The 20,987-nt window shown below is 45.9% G+C and overlaps 1 protein-coding gene and 1 pseudogene across 3 annotated transcripts in view; one reads left to right on the top strand and one right to left on the bottom strand.

The window, feature by feature from the left end:
• The first annotated feature begins 1,448 nt into the window (after positions 1-1,448).
• Flt3 (fms related receptor tyrosine kinase 3) overlaps positions 1,449-20,987 on the top strand; it is an 83,600-nt gene continuing 64,061 nt past the window's right edge. The window contains exon 1 of one of the 3 annotated variants that reach the window (XM_052167826.1): positions 1,449-1,570. Coding sequence is in view for 2 of the 3 variants with exons in the window: in XM_052167825.1 (XP_052023785.1) it covers positions 9,724-9,766 (43 nt within the window). In the remaining variant the exon portion in view is untranslated. Of the gene's footprint in view, positions 1,571-9,530; positions 9,767-20,987 lie in introns of those variants that run through there. The other 2 variants (XM_052167825.1, XM_052167824.1) reach the window with 2 other exon arrangements.
• Positions 1,835-2,358, bottom strand: LOC127672436 (60S ribosomal protein L18a-like; annotated as a pseudogene).

Genomic DNA, 20,987 nt, shown 5'->3' on the forward strand with positions numbered 1-20,987 from the left:
CGAGATTTGACGCCCTCTTCTGGTGTATCTGAAGACAGCTACAGTGTACTTACATATAATAATAAATAAATCTTTAAAACAAAAAAGAAAGAAAGAAAACACGCAGGCAGGGCTGGAGAGACAGCTCAGCGGTTAAGAGCACTGGCTACTCTTCCAGAGGCCCTGAGTTCGATTCCCAGAAACCACATGGCGACTCATAACCATCTGGAATAGTATCCAATGCCCTCTTCTGGTGTGCTGAAGCAACAGTGTGCTCATATACATAAAATAAATAAATAATAAAATAAATTTTTTTAAAAAAGAAGAAAACATGGATATCCTCTAAGCCAGAGATTCTCAACCTTCCTAACGCTTTGACCCTTTACCTCGTGTTATGGTGACCTCCCCAACTATAACATTATTCTTGTCTCCACTTCATAACTGTCTCTGCTACTGTTGTTATGAATTGTAATGCAAATATTCGCTATGCAGAATATCTTATTTGTGACCCCTGTGAAAGGGTCATTCGACCCAGAAGTGGTCTCCCCCCACAGTACAGACAATTGTGGATAAACACAACCAACCATGAGACCGCGGGTAAAAATAATCCCCCCTCAGTAATAACTAAGCAAGAGAGAAATGAGAAAACAAACACCACAAAACCAGCAAGCCTGAAAACAGAAAACAGCGACAAGCCGGGCGGTGGTGGCGCACGCCTGTAATCCCAGCATTTGGGAGGCAGAGGCAGGTGGATTTCTGAGTTCGAGGCCAGCTTGGGCTACAGAGTGAGTTCCAGGACAGCCAGGGCTACACAGAGAAACCCTGTCTCGAAAAAAACCAAAAAAAGAAAAAAAAAAAAAAGAAAGAAAGAAAAAAGAAAACAGCCACAATTCCGGCAATCCAAATGTAACCTTCCAGAGCTTCAGTGTGGGAAACAGCGGGGGTGGGGGGGGTGGGGGGTGCGGGGGCGGGGAGCCCTGTACAGAATGAGAAGACCAGCGCTCAAGAGGCTCAGCTGAGCCCTTAAACCGGGATGTTGGACCCACACTCAGAGGCTGGACGCAGACCTTGTCAACTGATGATCCCAGAACCTGAGAGCCCTAAGACTAGGGTCGTTGCCATCGGCTTGCTTCTGAAGCCCTGTATCTGCCATTCATTGCCCCTGAGTCTGAGGTATACTTGACCTCCTTAGTTATAGCCCATCAGCGAGAGGAGAGTTGGAAAGTGAAAACAGACCTTCCATCTGTAGAGATCTCGGTGCCGTGATTGCTTCCTCAATTCCCAGGGCACATAGGAGAGAAAGAACACCCAGCTAGGACACTACCTACCCAGGCATGGAAAGCGGCACTATTGGGAGGTGTGTCCTTATTGGAGTGGGTGTGGCCTTGTTGGAGGAAGTGAGTCCCTGTGGGGACGGGCTCAAGTTCTGCCCAGTGCAGGGAGACCTTCCTCCTGGCTGCTTGGGGAAGAGAGCCTCCTTCTGGTTGCCTATGGATCAAGATGTAGACTCTCAACTCCTTCTCCAGCACCACGTCGCCTGAATAACTCCATGCTTTCTGCTTTGATAATAATGGACTGAACCTCTGAACCTGTAAGCCAGCACCAATTAAATGTTTGCCTTTATAAGATTTGTCTGGGTCTTGGTTGCTCTTCACAGCAATGGAAACCCTAACTAATACAGAAGGAGCCTGCCCATTCTCGGAAACTGAGCTTAGTTTTTTAGGTTTGACAGAATGTGCCTTGGCATACAGAGCCATCTCAGCAGCTGTCTCACAAGCTACTCTATTCCAGCAACCCCCTCCCTCTCCATCATGTTTTTTTTTTGTTTTTTTTTCTGGCAGTCTGAAGTTTTTATTCAGTGTGTCTCTGTGTCTAGACCAAGGTGTTGGGGTCTCTTGGTGGTGAAGCGTGGCTTGTACTGGCGCCGCAATGGGAATTTGATCTTGGAGTCGGGGGAACTGCTTGGCAGCTGGCGGGAGTCACTTGCCCGCTGCAATGCCTTCGACCTTCATGATCTGGATGGCGTGTGCCGGGTGCGGTGTTGGGCACCCATGTCGCGGTAGCACTGTGTGACCGTGCCAGCGGTGGTCAGGTCCTGGTATTCTCAGTATACAGTTGTGTGTGCCACTGTGGGAGTCGTAGCGCAGCCAGATGCCAAAGTTCCTCAACGCAGGGGTGATTTCTCAAACACTTGCCAGCGATACACAATCTCCCCGATGACTTCTTCATCTTCTTCAGCTGCGACACAAAAGTATCAGAAGCGGGATTTGGCCACCAACCACAGATTTGCATTCAGTACAGTGGCGGTGTGTGGCATTTTGGGATTGCCAAGCGGTGCCCTACCACCTTGTATTCTTGAAGCGTGCCCATCACCTTCATGGCACTGCGTCCTTGTTCACCGCCACTCACGAAAGGATCCCTCTCCATCTTGAGGCTTCCTCCCTTCTTCTTCTTCTTTTTTTTTTTTTTCAAGACAGGGTTTCTCTGTGTGGCCCTGACTATCCTGAAACTCTGTAGATCAGGCTGGCCTTGAATTTACAGAAGTTCACCTACTTCTGCCTCCCAAGTGCTGAGATTAAAGACATGTGCCCCCCCCCCCCGCCCCCACTACCTGGCTCCTCCCTTTTCTTTATATTTCTACTAGTATTTTTACTTTTTTAAAAATATATATTTTATATGGTTTTTATTTCCCTAAACATGATCATCTAATGTTAATCACACATTTCTTTATTCTTTTTAAAGAATATTTATTTATTTATTTATTTATTTTATGTATATGAGTATGCTGCAGTTGTACTGATGGTTGTGAGCCATCATGTGATTGCTGGGAATTTGAATTCAGTACCTCTACTTGCTCTGTTCAACCCCGCTCTCTCAGGTCGCTCCAGCTTAAAGATTCATTTATTATTATATATAAGTACACTGTAGCTGTCTTCAGACACCCCAGAAGAGGGCGTCAGATCTCATTACAGATGGTTGTGAGCCACCATGTGGTTGCTGGGATTTGAACTCAGGACCTTTGGAAGAGCAGTCGGGGCTCTTAACTGCTGAGCCATCTCTGCAGTCCGCACATTTCTTTATTCTTAGGTAGTCTTTTCATAAATGTATTTTGTGTATTTTGCTTCCATGTATGTACTTATGTGCACTGTCTGCATACAGAACCTGAACGGGGTATTGGATCCCCCAGGACTCGAGTGACAAGTCATTGTGAGCTACAGTGTGGGTCCTGGGAATCATACCCAGCCTATGCAGAGCAGCGAGTGCCCCTAACCACTGAGCCATCTCTCTACTCCATGGCAATTTATTTTCTTTTTTGCCCCCCATAACTTCCCATTTTCTCTTTCTACTCCCTTAGTCATATTTTTACATTTTCACTTCATCTTGCTAGTTTTGTTTTGTTTTGCTTTGGAACCAAAGAGATGAGATTTAAAATTAATACTCAGCTGAGTTTTTAGAGACTTTTAAAAGAATGTTTGGAACAATTTGGCTATGAATATTTACTTTTTCTTCTGTTCTTGAAACAGTCTTACAATTTACCTGAGACTGGTCTGAAACTCACGGTGTAGACCAGGCTGGCCTCTAACTCAGAGACTCACCCATCCACCTCTGCCTCTGGACTGCTAGGATTAAAGGTACCGACTGTCACATCCAACCTCAACCATCTACTTTTTCAACTCCTTTGAGTTTTATGAAAAGCAAATGGGTTTCAGTTGTTTACAGTAAAAATGTAGCATCCAGACTGAAATGTTACATTTTTATTAAACAAACGAACAAACAAAAAAATCCCAAACCAAAAAACCCCCATACATCACATTAAAAAGGGAAAGACTAAGCCGGGCGGTGGTGGCGCACGCCTGTAATCCCAGCACTCTGGGAGGCAGAGGCAGGCGGATTTCTGAGTTCGAGGCCAGCCTGGTCTACAGAGTGAATTCCAGGACAGCCAGGGATAGACAGAGAAACCTTGTCTAGAAAAAAAAAAAAAAAAGGGAAAGACTTTGACTCATGGTTTCAGACATTTCTCTCCATCGTGGCTTAACAACACCTTAGGGCAGCCAGGAAATAAAAAGAGTCAGAAGGGTCGGGCTCCCAACATGCCTTCCAGCTGTACATTCCCAATGACTTTTCCACCAGACTCCACCTTCTAAAGGCCCTGACACCTCCCAGTAGCACCATTACCTGGTGACCAAGCCTCTAGGACATGAACCAAACTGCACCATTACAGGAAAACTATGTGTTCATTTCTAATGTGCACTAGTAAGTTAACATGGCTAGTCTTTTGAGACTTTCAGAGTATATATGGCTTTTCCTTTTGTTTTGTTTTATCTTGTTTTTCTTTTCTTTTTTGTTTTTGTTTTTTGTTTGTTTGTTTTTTGGTATTTTTTCGAGACAGGGTTTCTCTGTGTAGCCCTGGCTGTCCTGGAACTCACCCTGTAGACCAGGCTGGCCTCGAACTCAGAAATCTGCCTGCCTCTGCCTCCCAAGTGCTGGGATTAAAGGTGTGCACCACCACCAGCCCGGCTGGCTTTTTGTTTTGTTTTTAAGCCAAGGTTTTGCTATATAGCCCAAGCTAGCTTTGAACTTGCAGAAACCCTCCTGCCTCAGGCTCTGGGATGCTGGAATTATAGGCATTGGCCAACCTTCCTTGCTTTCTCCCTTCATAGACAATAATGGTTTCCAGTTCTGACTAAAGTTTCATACATGCCTTCCTTAATTCATGAGTATATGGATTGAAGAAAGAAGCTATGGAGTTAGCTTAGCAGATCAACCTGAATGCTAGCAGCCTAAAACAACCTTTTCTTTTCTTTTTTTAAAAAACCTCTTAGTTTCTATGTGTCATAGTCATAAGACCCTCCGCTCAGGGTCTCCTGCAGACTACCTTCAAAATTAAGACTGCAGCTATTTTAAGCTTGACCTGCAGGATCACCTAAACTCAAATGTGTCTGCCTTCAAGTCCAGACGTTTCCATGGGGAAGTTTATAGTCTTTGGAGAGAGGTGGGGCACAGTGTGTATCTTTTGTAATCTTGGCAATGACACCCCACAGCTTTGCCTTGTTGTCTGTGTTAGGAGTGAACACCTCCGTCCAGCCTGTGTTCTGAGGACCGTATCACACGAGGACGTGCCAACTAGCAGGCAGAGACTGTTGGGCTCACAGCTGAGCAATTTTCACTTTAGCTAACTAAGAGGGATTTGCGCTCACTTGAGGTCATCGGCATTGATCCAAGCAGAGAAAGTCTTCGGTGAACAGAACTTCTTTGTTGTCAGCCATAAATTCAGAGATGTGATCTGGTGTCACATACGCTATATGTGTTACATTATCTACGCATTAAGGGTTAATATACAAAAATATTAAATTGTAGTATCATACATGTTTCTATGCATATACATAGATAACGTCTGAATCACCAAAGACATTTTGCCATAAATGCTGCAATTTTTAGGATCAGGGAGGAGGGAGAGCTAAGGGCAACAATGCGAAAACAGCCCCTGAAGCTTGCTGCAGCCTGGTTTGTTCAGAGGTGAGCAAGTCCCTGCTCAACAGTGGAATCTTTGCCATGTATGGACAGTGGTGTTCTTTCTTCTTTTCCATAGCTTGAAGTGTGCGCTGCTGCCTTAGTTTCTCCCAATTCCCCTTTCGAATCAAAGCACCACGTGAACTCAATTGGCCTTGCTTCACTTATCTTACTTCCTCTCTCACTGTGAGCCTGACTCATCCGATGAGTCCCATGGGGGCCATCCCATCGGAGTCAACTGACTGATACCAGCTCCTTCAAAATTCCCTCTGTCAAATCACATTCTCCCCTCTCCTTCGCATACACATCTCCCGAAGCTCACCTTCCAGGCTAACCACGCAGATCTAATTAAACTTGGATTAAGGTACAGACAATGCACAGGACATTTCAGAAAGGGCGTTCGCCAGGCACAGGGTGGAAATGGATGGGCAGATGTGATGCAGAAGCAGTCTGCAGCCAGGACATCTGGGTTCTTTGAGGGTAGAGGGTGAGGACAGTGTATTGCACAGCATCATGGTAGGCTCTGGAGCAGGGAGGTGCTGAGAAAGGGAGAGAATAGATGTGGGAGCCAACACACCAAGTCAGGAAAGGAAAAGCTGTATATAGAGATACAATTTGGACTGGTGAGATGGCTCAGCGGTTAAGAGCATCGGCTGCTCTTAACCTGAGTTCAAATCCCAGCAACCACATGGTGGCTCACAACCATCTGTAATGAGATCTGACGTCCTTTTCTGGTGTGTTCGAAGATAGCTACAGTGTACTTACATATAGTAAATAAATCTTGAAAAAAAGATACAATTTCAAGGGTATAAAATTATATTATGTTCCATATTTTAAATAATGATGATGATGATTATGATGATTATGATGCTAACATACAAATGGAGAGGTGGCCTTGTGGTTACTCTTGCAAAAGACCTGAGTTTGGTTTCCATACTACCTGTAACTCTATATCTGCAGGATCCAGTGCCCTCTTATGGTCTCCTCAGAAACTGGCACTCACATGTGCGCGCGCGCACACACACACACACACACACACATAAACACACTCACTCACTTAAAAATAAAACCTTTAAAAATGACATAGAACTTGGTACTTGCCTCGGCAGCACATATACTAAAGTCATATCCATGCAGGAAGATTAGCACCACCCATGCACAATCACAGTGCGAACATCCCGTGATGTGTTTCTTTGCAAGGAGCTGTGTGTGTTCCCACCGGTGCAGGTACATGTGGGTGGGCAGGTGCCTGAGCTGCTGTGTTGAGGCCAGAGGTCAGTGTCCAGGGTCATTCCTCAGGTGCCATCCACCTTCTGCTGTTGTTGTTATGGGGGAATTTTTGTCTGGTTTTTATGGGGGAGGCAGAGGCACGCAGATTTCTGAGTTTGAGGCCAGCCTGGTCTACAGAGTGAGTTCAAGGACAGCCAGGGCTATACAGAGAAACCCTGTCTCGAAAAAAACCAAATCCAAAAAACCAAAAGAAAAGCATTTATATTTGTGTATATGTATCTGTTTGTTTGTCTCTCTCTCTCTCTCTCTCTCTCTCTCTCTCTCTCTCTCTCTCTCTCTCTCTCTGTGTGTGTGTGTGTGTGTGTGTGTGTGTGTGTGTACATACATGTGTGATGGTACCAGTGGAGGCCAGAAGTGGGCATCAGATCCCCTAGATGTGGTTTTAGGAACCAAACTTCTCTCTCTCATCTTTCTGTCTTAGTCAAGATTACTAATGCTGTGGTGAAACACGGTGACCAAAAGCAGCCTGGGCAGGTAAGGGTTCAGGCCTCTCACAGTTCCATAGAACAGTTCACCTCCGGGAGCAGTGAGTGCAGGAACTCAGGCAGGGCAGGATCCCAGAGGCAGGAGCTGATGCAGAGGCCAGGAAGGATGCAGCCTACTGGCTTGTGCCCCACCCCTTCGCTCATCCTGCTCCCTTATAGAACCCAGGACCGAAAGCCTGGGGATGGCCCCACCCACAATGGGCTGAGCCTTTCCACACTGATCCCTAATTAAGAAGATGCCAGCCAGGCATGGTGGCACAGGCCTGTAATCCCAGCACTCTGGGAGGCGGATTTCTGAGTTTGAGGCCAGCCTGGTCTACAGAGTGAGTTCCAGGATGGCTAGGGCTACACAGAGAAACCCTGTCTCGAAAAAAACCGAATCCAAAACAACAACAACAACAACAAAAAAGAAAATGCCTTATAGCCGGATCTTATGGAGCCATTTGCTCGATAGAGGCCCCTTCTTCTCTGATGGTCAAGTTGAATCAAGACTAGCCAGCACTCTGTCAGTCAGTCTGTCTGTCTGTCTGTCTATTAAAACATGATCAAATGTAACCCCGCCTGGCTTTGAACTTGTAGTGCAGCTGAGAATAACCCTGAATTTCTGATCCCCCTTGCCTCTGCCTTCTAAGGGCTGGTACAAGCGTGAACCACCACCCCTGTTTATGTGGTTCTGGGCTTAAGCCCAACTTTACCAGTTGAGCTACAGCCCCAGCCCAACATTTTTTCTTCCATTCTTTGGACTGTCTTTTTTTTTTTTTTTGATTTTAACTTTATTTTTAAAAAACATTTATTTGGTGTATGTGATATATATATATATATATATATATATATATATAGTCATTCATGTATAGGTGTGTGTGGGTACATACTCTTGTGCCTGTGCTTGAAGGTCAGAGAATGGTGTCCTGTTCTAACAATCTCTTCCTTTTTGTTTTTTAGAGATGTATTTATTTATAATTATATGTAAGTACACTGTAGCTGTCTTCAGACACCCCAGAAGAGGGCATCAGATCTCCTTACAGATGGTTGCGAGCCACCATATGATTGCTGGGATTTGAACTCAGGACCTTCGGAAGAGCAATCAGTGCTCTTGACTGCTGAGCCATCTCTCCACGCAGCCCTGCATGTTTTCAATCATAGCAAGCTTTCCTTTCTTTGATTCTGACAGCTAGCAGGGTATAATAGTCTAGGTGGGCAGTGGTTATCTGTCAGAACATCTGACTTTTAAAGTTTCGGCTGAACTTTCTGTTCTTCTGATGGGACTTGGAGCTTTATGTATGCACATTTCTCCATCTGGCCAGCCACCAGTGGACGGGTCTCACTGTGATGTGTAGGAATGTTGGAGTATTTCTTCACACTCCTGTTGCAATTCCAGAAGTGGAATCCATGGGTCAGTCACCTGACCTTAAACTACCTAAAGCATCAAGCCCATGCATGTGTCATTTTTCACAGTGGCTGTGACGTCACTTTAAAGTCTTCCCTAGAGGGAAGATTGATAGTGCTGTGGCCCGAGTGGAGGAGAAACGGTGTTGTTACCGTGGTTGTCCGCTCTCAGGGGTCATGCCTGAAGAAAACAAAAATGAAAAGAACGAGGAGCATATGACTGCTATGATGGAGCAACATTACCGACATCTTTTGATCCACGTCTGCCATTGTGGGCTGAGAACTGGGCCACGGAGGACAAAAGGCTCAGGAGGTTTCCATCATGGGGAAGCCAGGGCTGATATCCTGTGCTTTCAACATTCAGCTTGTTGCCCGGGAAATAGTTATCACCTAGAAACACTATGAGACTAAAAGCCAGAACTAGGGGATGACAACTCCAAACATCCTTTGAGATGTACTGGGTGTCTGTTTAACCTCCCTAATTTATTGACCTTGAAACCGCGTCTGCTTTTCTGGGTCAGAGGTAGATGGGAGTCTTGGACATCCTATATGAAAGGGCGGATAGACAAAGAAAATCAGTCCACAATGCAGCTCTACCAGATGTGGAATAAAACTCAGAGTCCCCAGTGAATGGCACAGATTGGGTGCCCATCGTGGGGCATCAAAGATCCCCGCGCGCAAAGAGGGAGGTCTGTGTTCCCATTCTTCTCATGCTCAGGAATTTAAAGCGGAGGTCCAGGGACTCAGTCACCGAGTCCAGGCAACTTCCCCAGCCAGACCGCACCCAGTGTCCCCGGCCGCAGTCCGGGTGCTAGGAGCGCAGGCTGGGGACCACAGCGGGCACGTGGGCTCCGCTGCAGCACTGCGCCAGTTCAGCCCGCCGGCAGCCCCAGGGCTCGAGAGCGGCCGTGGCCTCTAAGAGAGGTTCCTCCCCTTCTGCTCTGCACCAGTCCCGGGGAATCTGTGGTCGGTGACGCGCATCCTTCAGCGAGCCACCTGCAGTCCTGGGCGCGCCGCTGGGACCGCATCACAGGCTGGGCCGGCGGCCCGGGTACCGCGCGCTCCGGAGGCCATGCGGGCGTTGGTGCGGCGCAGCGACCGGCTGCGGCTGCTTGGTAAGGCCCCTTGCCCCCTCTCCGCCCCTGCCGAGCGCGCATCACAATCCCATACCCACTGTACACTCCTCTCGCCGCCGCGTCGTTCCCCTCTTTCGCGCCCTCCCTTGCAAGCGGTGAACTTGGCTGCGGTTCGCCTACGCTCGCCCTCGCCCTCCTCCGCAGCGCTCCTCCGCAGTCCCCAGGCCGCTGCGCCTGGGCTTGGGCTGGGATGCTCAGCCAGCTTCTGAGAATCTTCAGCAGCGCAGGTGGCTCAGGATTCCCGGACTGGACCCCTAGCTACTGTAGAGTGATGCGTTCTCACTTCTTTGAGGTGTAGGTTGACAGAGCAAACTCTAATGGGGAAACAGCCGGCATTCTCTGCTAGAGCGGTCATCCTCCGCTAGTGACCCCCACCTGTGCCAGTTTTAGGTTAGCTTAATGGCTAGTTATTTTGGGAATACTATGCAAAACAGATTTACAAATTAAAATACTAGCTACCCTTCCCCTCTCCATTCTTTTCTTTTCTTTTTTTTTTTTTTTTTTTTTTTTTTTTACAGGGTTTCTCTGTATAGCCCTGGCTGTCTTGGAACTCACTCTGTAGACCAGGCTGGCCTCAAACTCAGAAATCTGCCTGCCTCTGCCTCCCAAGGGCTGGGATTACAGGCGTGCGCCACCACGGCCCGGCTTCCATTCTATTCTTATTTTAGGATTAAACCCTAGGGACATTATCAAGGACTCTGAGGACTACTCTTACAAATTACCTGCTGGGGTAGCAGCATAGTTGTGATTGAAAATGGTAACTAACAATAGGGGGGGAAAGTCCCCATCCGACTCAGTTCGATTTCATGTCAGCTTTCTATTTGGGAAGACAAGGCTTGGATTGAGTTGGAGTTGGAGACAGTTCTGGAAGTCGGGGGAAGATCAGGCCCTGCCCTAGTTTTGCAGCCTTCTGGGGCACTCATGCTTGGTCTGCCCAGTAACCTACTTCCCCTTGATCCCCTTGATATAGGATTCTGGCTTGAACCCTCAGTGACAGAGAAAACATTTGCAATGTAAATGAGCAGAAATGGTTTCCAATTACTTAAAAAAAAAAAAAAAACATGATAAAGTTAAAAAAAAAAAACCAGGATGTAAAGGAAAAGGATGGGGAAAACGATTTTCATCTTTCTTAAACTAGTTGATAAATAGGGATATGTCAATCACATAGTGTGACATATTTTCCTTTTCAGGTTCTATAATGCAAAATAGTTAGCTTTGGCTGTGTGTGATATTAGTGGCTTTCCCATAGTGAAAAAGATTTTCAAAAGGGCTAAAGGGGTCTAGGGAAGTAGCTCAGTATCCGAGCAGGGCTTGCAACCATGCCCAAACCGCATTGAACTCCTTCTTAGGAAAGAATCTCCAGATTCAAAGTACAACATACAAACAACACATATGCAAAAATCTTCCGCGTCCACTCCCCAGTTGTTATATATCAGTATGCCTACATAACCGCTATGGGTCAAGACACAGAGTACTTACTCAGCTTCAAGGCTGCCCCCACGCCTCAAGCTCTGTATCACTTTTGCCTGTTTGTGAGATTTACAAAGAGCAAATTATTGTTATACTCCATTCTTCCCCTTTCTCTCTTCAGTGTTGGGCATCAAACTCCAGGCCTCACATACAAGTGCCTTTATCTGTGTTGGGCACTGGTACTTCAAAGAGAAGATTTCAATATTACAATAACAGATCTCTTTTGTTATTGCTGAAGAGTTTGTAGTTTGCTGGTTTTGTTCTTCTTTGTTCTTGTTTGCCTTGGTTACTTTTCTTTTTTTCCTATTTGTTTTCTTTCTTTCTTTCTTTTCTTTCTTTTTTTGGGGGGGTTTTTGGGGTTTTTTTTTGTTTTTTTTTGTTTTGTTTTTGTTTTTGTTTTTGTTTTTGTTTTTCGAGACAGGGTTTCTCTGTGTAGCCCTGACTGTCCTGGAACTCACTCTGTAGACCAGGCTGGCCTCAAACTCAGAAATTCCCCTGCCTCTGCCTCCCAAGTGCTGGGATTAAAGGTGTTTGCCACCACTGCCCAGCTCGGGTTACTTTTCATGTGCAGAGACACCATGACCAAGGCGACTTTTATAAAAGAAAGACTTTATCGGGGACTTGCTTACAGTTCCAGAGGGTGAGTCCATGACTCTTATGGGAACAGGGAAGGTGTAGACATGGCTGGCAGGCATGATGCTGGAACAGTAGCTGAGAGTTGACATCTAGACCCACAAGTAGGAGACAGAGAAAGCTAATTGGGAACGGCTTGGGCCTTTGAAACCTCAAAGTCCATCCCTAATGACACATCTACTCCACCAAGGCCACACCCAATCAGTTTTATATCTGTGGCACAAGCATTTAAATATATGAGCCTATGGGGACCATTCTCACTGAGAACAGGACATATACTCTCTGCACCCCCCCCCCACTCGCTGCCTTTTATCTCTATCACAATGCAAAATGCATGTAATTCAACGTTGAAAGTCCCCATAGCCTATTGCAGTCTCGACACAGTTTAAAAGTTCAAAGGCAGTCTCTTAATTGTAACCCCCCTGTAAAAGCGAAATCCAAAAGGCAGATTGTGTACTTCCAACAAACAATGGTATAAAAAATACATTTCCAGTCGTAATGTGAAAACGGGAACATAGTGAGGAAATACTGGATCAAAGCAAGACTGAGGCCCCACAGGGCAACCTCGAAATCCTGTACTCTCTGTCTGATGTCCAAAGCTTAGAGGGCTCTGCCCTTGCAGCCTTGCTGACTGCAACACACGTCTCTTCGATGAGCTGGTTCTTGGTCTGTAGCTGTCCTCGGCAGGTGTCCCATAGCTTTGACATCCCCAACATCCTAGGGTCTCCAACCTCAGCCAGACTTTACTTTCACAGCTTTTAGTATTGCCTCTGCTGGTCTCCATCCAGGGAGTTCCCTGACACATGTCTTGTCTCAGAGGAAGACTTCACAACCCGCATACTCCTATACTCTTCAATCTAACGGCAGACTCTCGTGGCTGATCCTGCTTGGGCAGGAGTTACACTCGCATACGCTTTGATCTATTCATTTCCTTTGTTGAGCAAGTTTTCCTGTGTTTAAGGAGTACAAGACTCCTTATGCATTTCATTTTTTGCAATTCAAACACTTAAGTAAATGGGGTCTCAGCCTTCACATTAAGCCTTTCTTTACGCTTCTTATCTCTTTGAGCACAAGACTTGGCTTCAGCATTATATTTCCTGGTGCTCTTTTTCCACTCAAACTGTACATTTTTTAAAACTTCTTTTTGCCCTGTTTGTGCCCTTTTTCACTGTAGATCTGCGTGAGAGTGATCACCCAGAACCATACAACACAATCAATCTAAGGCTGTCCTGGAATAACCTGTGCCAAAGAGATCAGTCCCACGCATATTCTTAGGACAAGGGCAAAAAGCAGTCTCATTCTTTGCCAAAATATCACAAAAAATGGTCTCAAGCCCAGTTGCTAGTATTTTCCCCCTGTAAAACTTCCTGAGCTGGGCCTCCCTGGTCCACACTGCTCCCAAAACTACTGTTTTCCAAGTACCCAGTAGAACAGTGCATTCTGCTCTCTTTAGGGCTGGAGACATGGCTCAGCGGTTAAGAGCACTGACTGCTCATCCAAAGGTCCTGAGTACAAATCCCAGCAACACATGGTGGCTCACGACCATCCGTAATGAGATCTGACACCCTCTTCTGGTATGTCTGAAGACAGCTACAGTGTGCTTATGTATAATAATACATAAATCTTCAAGGGGAAAAAAAAGTTCTTTATAGTGGTCAAAGTCCTCCACACCCCACTCCTGGTACTAACCTGTCTGACTTACTTTTCTTTTGCTATAAAGGGACACCATGACCAAGGTAACTTATAGCAAACAAAAGAAGTTTAATGGAACTTACAGTTCTGGAGGATGAGAGTCCATGACCATCATGGTGGGAGCATAGCTATAGGCAGGCATGGCACTGGGGCAGCAGCTAAGTCTTCATATCTTGATTAGTGAGCAAAGAGAACTAACTGGAAATGGTGTAGGCTTTTGATCCCTAAAAGCCTGCTACCAGGGACACACCTGCTCCAAGGCCACACCTTCTAACCCTTTCCAAACAGTTCTACCAACTGCGACCAAACACTCAAATACACAGACCCTTTGGGTACCAAACCTCGATGGCCCCTGATTCTCCCTGATGCTTTAGCTTTTAATTCCTGCCTCATCTGAGTTTACATTAGCTATTAATTTCTTCATAGGAACTTTGTATCAGCCTGTAGTAAATTTTCTGAGGATTAATGGGAGAACTCCTCTCTCCTGTTAAAGAAGGATCTCCATCTTATAAATGAAATGTTACTTGCAATAACTTTTAGTTTTCAGTCAAGATGTTTTCATTGCTTTTGAAACTGCCTGTTTAACTGAAAATAATAAGGTAAGGAAATAATAACTATTGGGAAGGAGGGGTTGGAGAGATGGCCCAGGGGTCACAAGTGCAGGCTGTTCTAGTAGAGGATCAGAATTCAGTTCCCAGCGCCCATGCCAGGTAGCTCACAACCACTGTAATCTAGCATCATGGTGAGCATGTGTGCACACCAACCCTTACATACACACACCAAACACACACACATACACGCAAACACATAGTAAAATAAATGTTTTTTTTTTAAAGATGGAGTTTACATTTCCTAGAAAAACTTCAGATGAGGAAAGCAAAGAGAAGCACAAATGAGGGGAAATGTTTTAAATTTAATCCATTTGAACAATGTGAACAAAAAGGCAAGGGATGATGGTGTCTCAGATTAGGTATGGATAGCCAGTTTTATTTTATTTAATAGATCCATAGTCTTTGCCTTTCCCAAGAAAAGCATTTCATAATATATATTTTTGAGAGGTGTGGGGTTTGAGATAGGGTTTTTCTGTGTACCTCTGGCTGTCCTAGAACTTGTTCTGTAGACCAGACTGGCCCTGAACTCAGAGATCTGCCTGCCTTTGCCACCCGAGTGCTGGGATTAAAGGGGTGTGCCACCACTGCCCAGCTCCTTTTGTTCTCTTTCTCTCTGTCTCTGTTTCCCTCCATCCTCTCTCTCCCTCCCCCTCTCTCTCTCCCTCCTTCCCTCTCCCTCTCTCTCCCTCCCTCCCTTCTCTCTCTCTCTCTCTCTCTCTCTCTCTCTCTCTCTCTGTGTGTGTGTGTGTGTGTGTGTGTGTGTGAGACAGTAAGCAAGTGGAATTCAGAGGACAACCTGTAGAAGTCAGTTCTGTCCCTTCAGTATATGGGTGACAGGGATTAAACTCAGGTAGTCAGGTGCGTCTACAGGTATGCATATGTATCCAGTGTGTGCAGTGCAGGAGAGTGTGTCAGTCGCCTAGGATTGGAGTACCAGATGGTGGTAAGCCACCATGTGGATACTGGAAGCCAAACCCCAGTGCACTAGAAGAGCTCCTGACCACTGAACCCTTTTACAGCCCCATGAGATTTCCTTTTAGTTAGTTTAACTTTTCAGCAGTTATTTTCATTTTTTTTTTACAATGAGAAAAGAGATAAAGTACTACCAACAGATATTTCGATCACTAAATACCTACAGATTAAACATAGCATGAGTTTGAACCCTCAGAACCCATTTAAAGGCTGCAAATATCAGGGGAAAAGGAAGATGGGGAGGTAGGCAGGAGAATGGAAATCATGGATCAGCTAGGCTAGCTATGCAACAACAGATAACAGCCTTACCTGAGACGAGGTGGAGGATGAAAATACCCGAGGTTCTCCTCTGACCTCCAGAAGTGCACACTAGCCTGCACATGCCGTCACTCATGATGTGAGCCATACATGTATCCACATCATGTGGACACACAAGATTATAAAAATAAATACAAACCGCCTACTTCAGTGACGCTTCAGCTAGAAAAGAATAGGAATCCCAGAGGTAATACCTCGTAAAACTTCTTAAATATAGATAGATTGTACTATATGCCTAGAAAAAGCAATGCTCTTGCAGTTGAGGTAAAATGAATGATCAGTTGCAAAGTTGAATGTGGGGAAGAAGCAATTAGGTTTAGAATAGTGTGTGTGTGTGTGTGTGTGTGTGTGTGTGTGTGTGAGAGAGAGAGAGAGAGGGGGGGAGAGAGAGAGAGAGAGAGAGAGAGAGAGAGAGAGATATTTTTGGTTTTGCTTTTTTGTTTTTTTTCCTGACATAGTTTCTCTATGTAGACCTGGTTGTCCTGGAACTCACTCTGTAGACCAGGCTAGCCTCAAACTCAGAAATCCCACCTGTCTCTGCTTCCCAAGTGCTGGGATTAAAAGCGTGCGCCACCACTGCCTGGCTGAGAATTTTATACAGTCAAGGATGACTTTGAACTCTTTGAACTCTCCATCTCCCTGGCTTAACCTCTTAAGTGCCAAGACTGCAAGGGGACATTTGGGGGCCTGGCTGGGAGGCTGTTTGGATTTGATCTTTCCACTCTGGCTGATCCTAAGCTCCGATAGCTCAGGCCATGGTGCCTAGCAAGAGGCAGTTTATTAAGTGGTGTGTCCCGCGCTACCGTCTCGCCAGCAAGAACGACGCGGCACACTTAGGATCCTTCTGTAGAAAGCTTTAATGCATCTTGAGAGGGAGAGCATAAGCTTACAGGGCGGAGACCCCGAGGGAGCGCGAACCCAAGTCTTATATAGGCAGGTCCTCTCGCCTTGGACGTGGCGTACCCTGGTTGGCTGCGGCTCATTACCCCATATGATGCCACGAGGTAGGCGGGAAATTTCGCTCAGGCATGCGCACTCGGCCTGTTTACGGCTCAGCAAGAACAGGATGTAGGCGCCGTCTTGTAATGGAGGTCATAGGAGCGTTCGGGCGGCTCCTGACAGTGGTGCTTTGAGCAAATGTGTTGACTACATTCTGTCACTCCCTGGTGAGTGTTTGTGCTCCACTGAGAACCCCCATCCCATGCCATCTCTTCAGTTCAGACTGGACCTTTCCTGTCTTTCCTCTCTAATGGTACTCAGAGATCAGTGTGGCCAGAACGCCTGGCAAGGAAATAATGAGTTCGATGTCAGAGACTGCCATCAAAAGAGAGAGACTAGGAAGGAAGGAAAGAAGGAAGGAAGGAAGGAAGATAGAAAGATAGATTGCTTTCTTGCTGACTCAAAATACTTTCTAAGTATTACCTAGTATGTATTGTTTTGTTTGATTTGGTTTTTGTTGTTGTTGTTTCTGGCATTCATGTCTTTTTTGTTTGTTTGTTTGTTTTTTGGATTTGTTTTGTTTTTTTCCAGACAGGGTTTCTCTGTATAGCCCTGGGTGTCCTGGAACTCACTCTATAGACCAGGCTGGCCTCGAACTCAGAAATCTTCCTGCCTCTGCCTCCCAGAGTGCTGGGATTACAGGCGTGTGCCACCACTACCCAGCACCACCACTGCCCCGGTTCTTTGGGACTTTTTGAGTAAGAGTTGGTTTTTTTTCAAGATTTTTTTTTTTTAAATATATGTAAGTACACTGCAGTTGTCTTCAGACACTCCAGAAGAGGGCATCAGATCTCATTATAGATGGTTGTGAGTCACCATATGGTTGCTGGGATTTGAACTCAGGACCTTCCGAAGAACAGTCAGTGCTCTTAACTGCTGAGCCATCTCACCAGCCCATTTTGTTAGGTTTTGAGTCAAGGTCTCACTATGCAGTCCTGGCTGACCTGGAGCTCACTCTGTAATATCAGACTGGCCTCAAATTCACAGATATCCACCTGCCTCTTTCTGCCTTTGAGTGCTAGGAATAAAGGCATGTGCTACTCTGGGTGGAATTTTGATTTGACAACAAAAACAAAAATCATGGCAACCTTTTATTTGTAAATTTAAAAAATAGCCAAGCGGTGGTGGCGCACGCCTGTAATCCCAGCACTTGGGAGGCAGAGGCAGGCGGATTTCTGAGTTCGAGGCCAGCCTGGTCTACAGAGTGAGTTCCAGGACAGCCAGGGCTATACAGAGAAACCCTGTCTTGAAAAAACTAAAACAAAACTCCAAATATTAGCATATAAAATAAAACATGACATTTATTGTTTTCCTTCCTTCGTTCCTTCATTTCTCTCTCTCTCTCTCTCTCTCTCTCTCTCTCTCTCTCTCTCTCTCTCTCTCTCTCTCTCTCTCTCTCTTTCTTTTTCTGCAAGACAGAGTTTGTTTATGTATCCCTAGCTGTCCCAGAACTGGCTACGTTGACCAGGCTGGCCTCAAGTTCACAGAGATCTGTCTTTGCCTCCTAATTACTGGGATTAAAGGCATGCACCACCACTGCCCGGGTTCTTTGGGACTTTTTGAGGAAGGGATTTTTTTTTCCAAGTGGTACCCCAAGTTGGCCCCAACTTTTCCCACCTCTTCCTCCTCAGTCCTGGAATTACAGGCATGAATGCTACCACACCCAGTCCTCAGGACTTACAAAGGGGTCTTGCAGATAACAGGAATAGAAATTTGTTTTTAGCACACTGCATAGCTTGGTCCTGCCGCTCTGTCTACCCGTCAGTCATTCACTCAAATCATCTCAGGACCCTCAAGGGCTTTACCTGAGAAGAATGTTTAGAGTCCGAGTTATTTTCATTGTTGTTGGTAATTGGTTGTTTTTTTGTTTTTGTTTTTTGTTTCTTTGTCTTTTTCTGAGACTAAGAGTCTCACCAACAAGGTTGGCCTGGTTGAGTTCCTTCTACCTCACTCAACCTTGCAAGTGTTGAGGTCACCATGCCTGTCCAGCTTTGTCGATCTTTAGATTTTTTTTCCCTCACTGTGGCTTCTAAGGAAGCTTTAGCCATGGTTACAAGGTCAAAAGTTTTTCTTCCTTTAAAAAACAGGGTCTCTTGTGAGCTCTGGGCTTGGGTGATTTGGTTAGTTTCTCCAGGAGCTGTCTCTCAGTGGTACAGAAATACCGACGAGAGCTGTTGTAGATGTCACGGACGGTTGTTAAGTTGACTCATAGCATTTTGTTCTTTAGATACCGACACATGTGAAGGAAATATAAAAATAATGTAAAGTACACACACAATGTTCTTTTGCGGCTAGAGGATTGCATAAGATCCTAAAAGAGGAACTATTGGTATTTCTGGGAGGTTGTTTAAACAGTAAAGTGTGTGTGTGTGTGTGTTTTCTCACTACTGTCATTATTATGTTGATTGGGAGCCAAGCATCCTCTATAGAATTATAGTCTACACTGGAGCAGGATATTGCCTTTCTTTTTTTCTCTCAAAAACTGAGTTTTTTTTTTTTTTTTTTTTAAAGATTTTATTTATTGTATGTAAGTACACTGTAGCCGTCTTCAGATACTCCAGAAGAGGGTGTCAGATTTTGTTACAGATGGTTGTGAGCCACCATGCAGTTGGTGGGAATTGAACTCTGAAAGAGCAGTCAGTGCTCCTAACCACTGAGACATCTCTCCAGCCCAAATCCTGAATTTTAATTATAAAGTACACACCAAATTCCATCTTCAAAATCTGTGATTGCTGGGTAGTGGTAGTCCCAGCATTCAGGAGGCAGAGGCAGATGGATCTCAATGAGTCCAAGGCCAGCCTAATCTACAGAGTCAGTTCCAGGATAGCCAGGGCTACACAGAGAAACCTTGTCTGGAAAACAAAATCCTCTGTGACCAGAGTCAGCTTTCCCAAAGCTATTCTGTTCTTGGAGGAAATGCAGGTAGACATCTCAGGACTCAAAATGCAAATAGGAAACTTGGTGGTGGGAATGGATTTGCACTGAAGTTCCTCTTTCTGAACAGGAGGCAGCCCCTTCACCAGATGAGTCTGCGGTGCCTGGTTTAGGTGTGTGCTTTGCAGAAAAGGAGACAGAGTCTGAAAATACCCTTAGGGGATTTGGAGTCAATCCTGTGTGTATGACCTCTATCCCTCAGTCCCTTCCCTCCCTCCCTCCATCTCCCTCACTTTGTTGTTTGTTTGTTTTTGAGACAGGGTTTCTCTGTATAACCCTGGCTGTCCTGGAACTCACTCTGTAGACCAGGCTGGCCTCGAACTCAGAAATCTGCCTGCCTCTGCCTCCCAAGTACTGGGATTAAAGGTGTGTGCCACCACTGCCCAGCTTTTTTTTAAAAGATTTATTTATTTATTATATGTAAGTACACTGTAGCTGTCTTCAGACACACCAGAAGAGGGCATCAGATCTCATTACGGATGGTCGTGAGCCACCATGTGGTTGCTGGGATTTGCACCTTGGGCCTTCAGAAGAGCAGTCAATGCTCTTAACCGCTGAGCCATCTCTCCAGCCCCCTCCCTCACTTTTTCTAAGTGCTTTTTTTTTTTTTTTTTTTTTTTGGATTTGTTTTTTTTTTTCGAGACAGGGTTTCTCTGTATAGCCCTGGCTGTCCTGGAACTCACTCTGTAGACCAGGCTGGCCTCGAACTGAGAAATCCACCTGCCTCTGCCTCCCAGAGTGCTGGGATTACAGGTGTGCGCCACCACCGCCCGGCTTTCTAAGTGCTTTTGAGCGAGGTCTACTGCTAGAACCCACATTAAATGCTCCCCAGCGCTGGGCTGGGCCTCAGTATCACAGCACTTGCCTAGCGTGCATGCAAGCCTAGTTCCATCCCTAGCACCTTCCCAGGTACCATCCATCACCTCCAGATTGCCTTGCGGCGCTGCCCCCAAAGGAAGCACAGGCTAATGCTGAGGAGCTGGCAGCGGAGGGGCCAGCTCAGACCCAGAGCAGGAATTGTGATACAATTTTAGAAGCATCTACAGAACCGCAGCCTCTATTCACCCAGATGGAAAACAAGAATGAGGCTAAGCTTCTGAGAGGAGACTATTCCAGCAATGCTGGGAAGATGTGTGAAGCAGAAGGCAGAGGGTGAGGCCAGTCCCAGCAGGCAGGGCGGAGTTCCAGCAAGGCACAGGGTTCAGGGTAATAAACCAGAGGAAAACCCTAATTCCTGCCTTGGTTGCTGGGGTGCAGTGACTAAGGTCTCTGGGATTACAGTGGCTATCCTTCATAACGTTCTAACTCAGAAAATTAATGCTTTTGTACATATTTAGTGTGTGTGTGTATGGTGTGTGTGTTGCACATACCTGTGTACCCAGGAGCACCAAAGCATGTGTATGGAGGTCAGAGGACAACTTGAGGGAGTTGGCTATCTCATTCCACCATGTAGGTCCCAGAGATCGAAACCTGGGTTCTCACGCTTGGTGGTAAGTGTCCGCCATCTTGATGGCCCGGAGCTTGGCCTTTATCATGGAGACCAAGAACCTCTGACTGGTTTCAGGAAATCT

This window comes from Apodemus sylvaticus, chromosome 22 (assembly GCF_947179515.1).
Source record: "Apodemus sylvaticus chromosome 22, mApoSyl1.1, whole genome shotgun sequence".
Lineage (NCBI taxonomy): Eukaryota > Metazoa > Chordata > Mammalia > Rodentia > Muridae > Apodemus > Apodemus sylvaticus.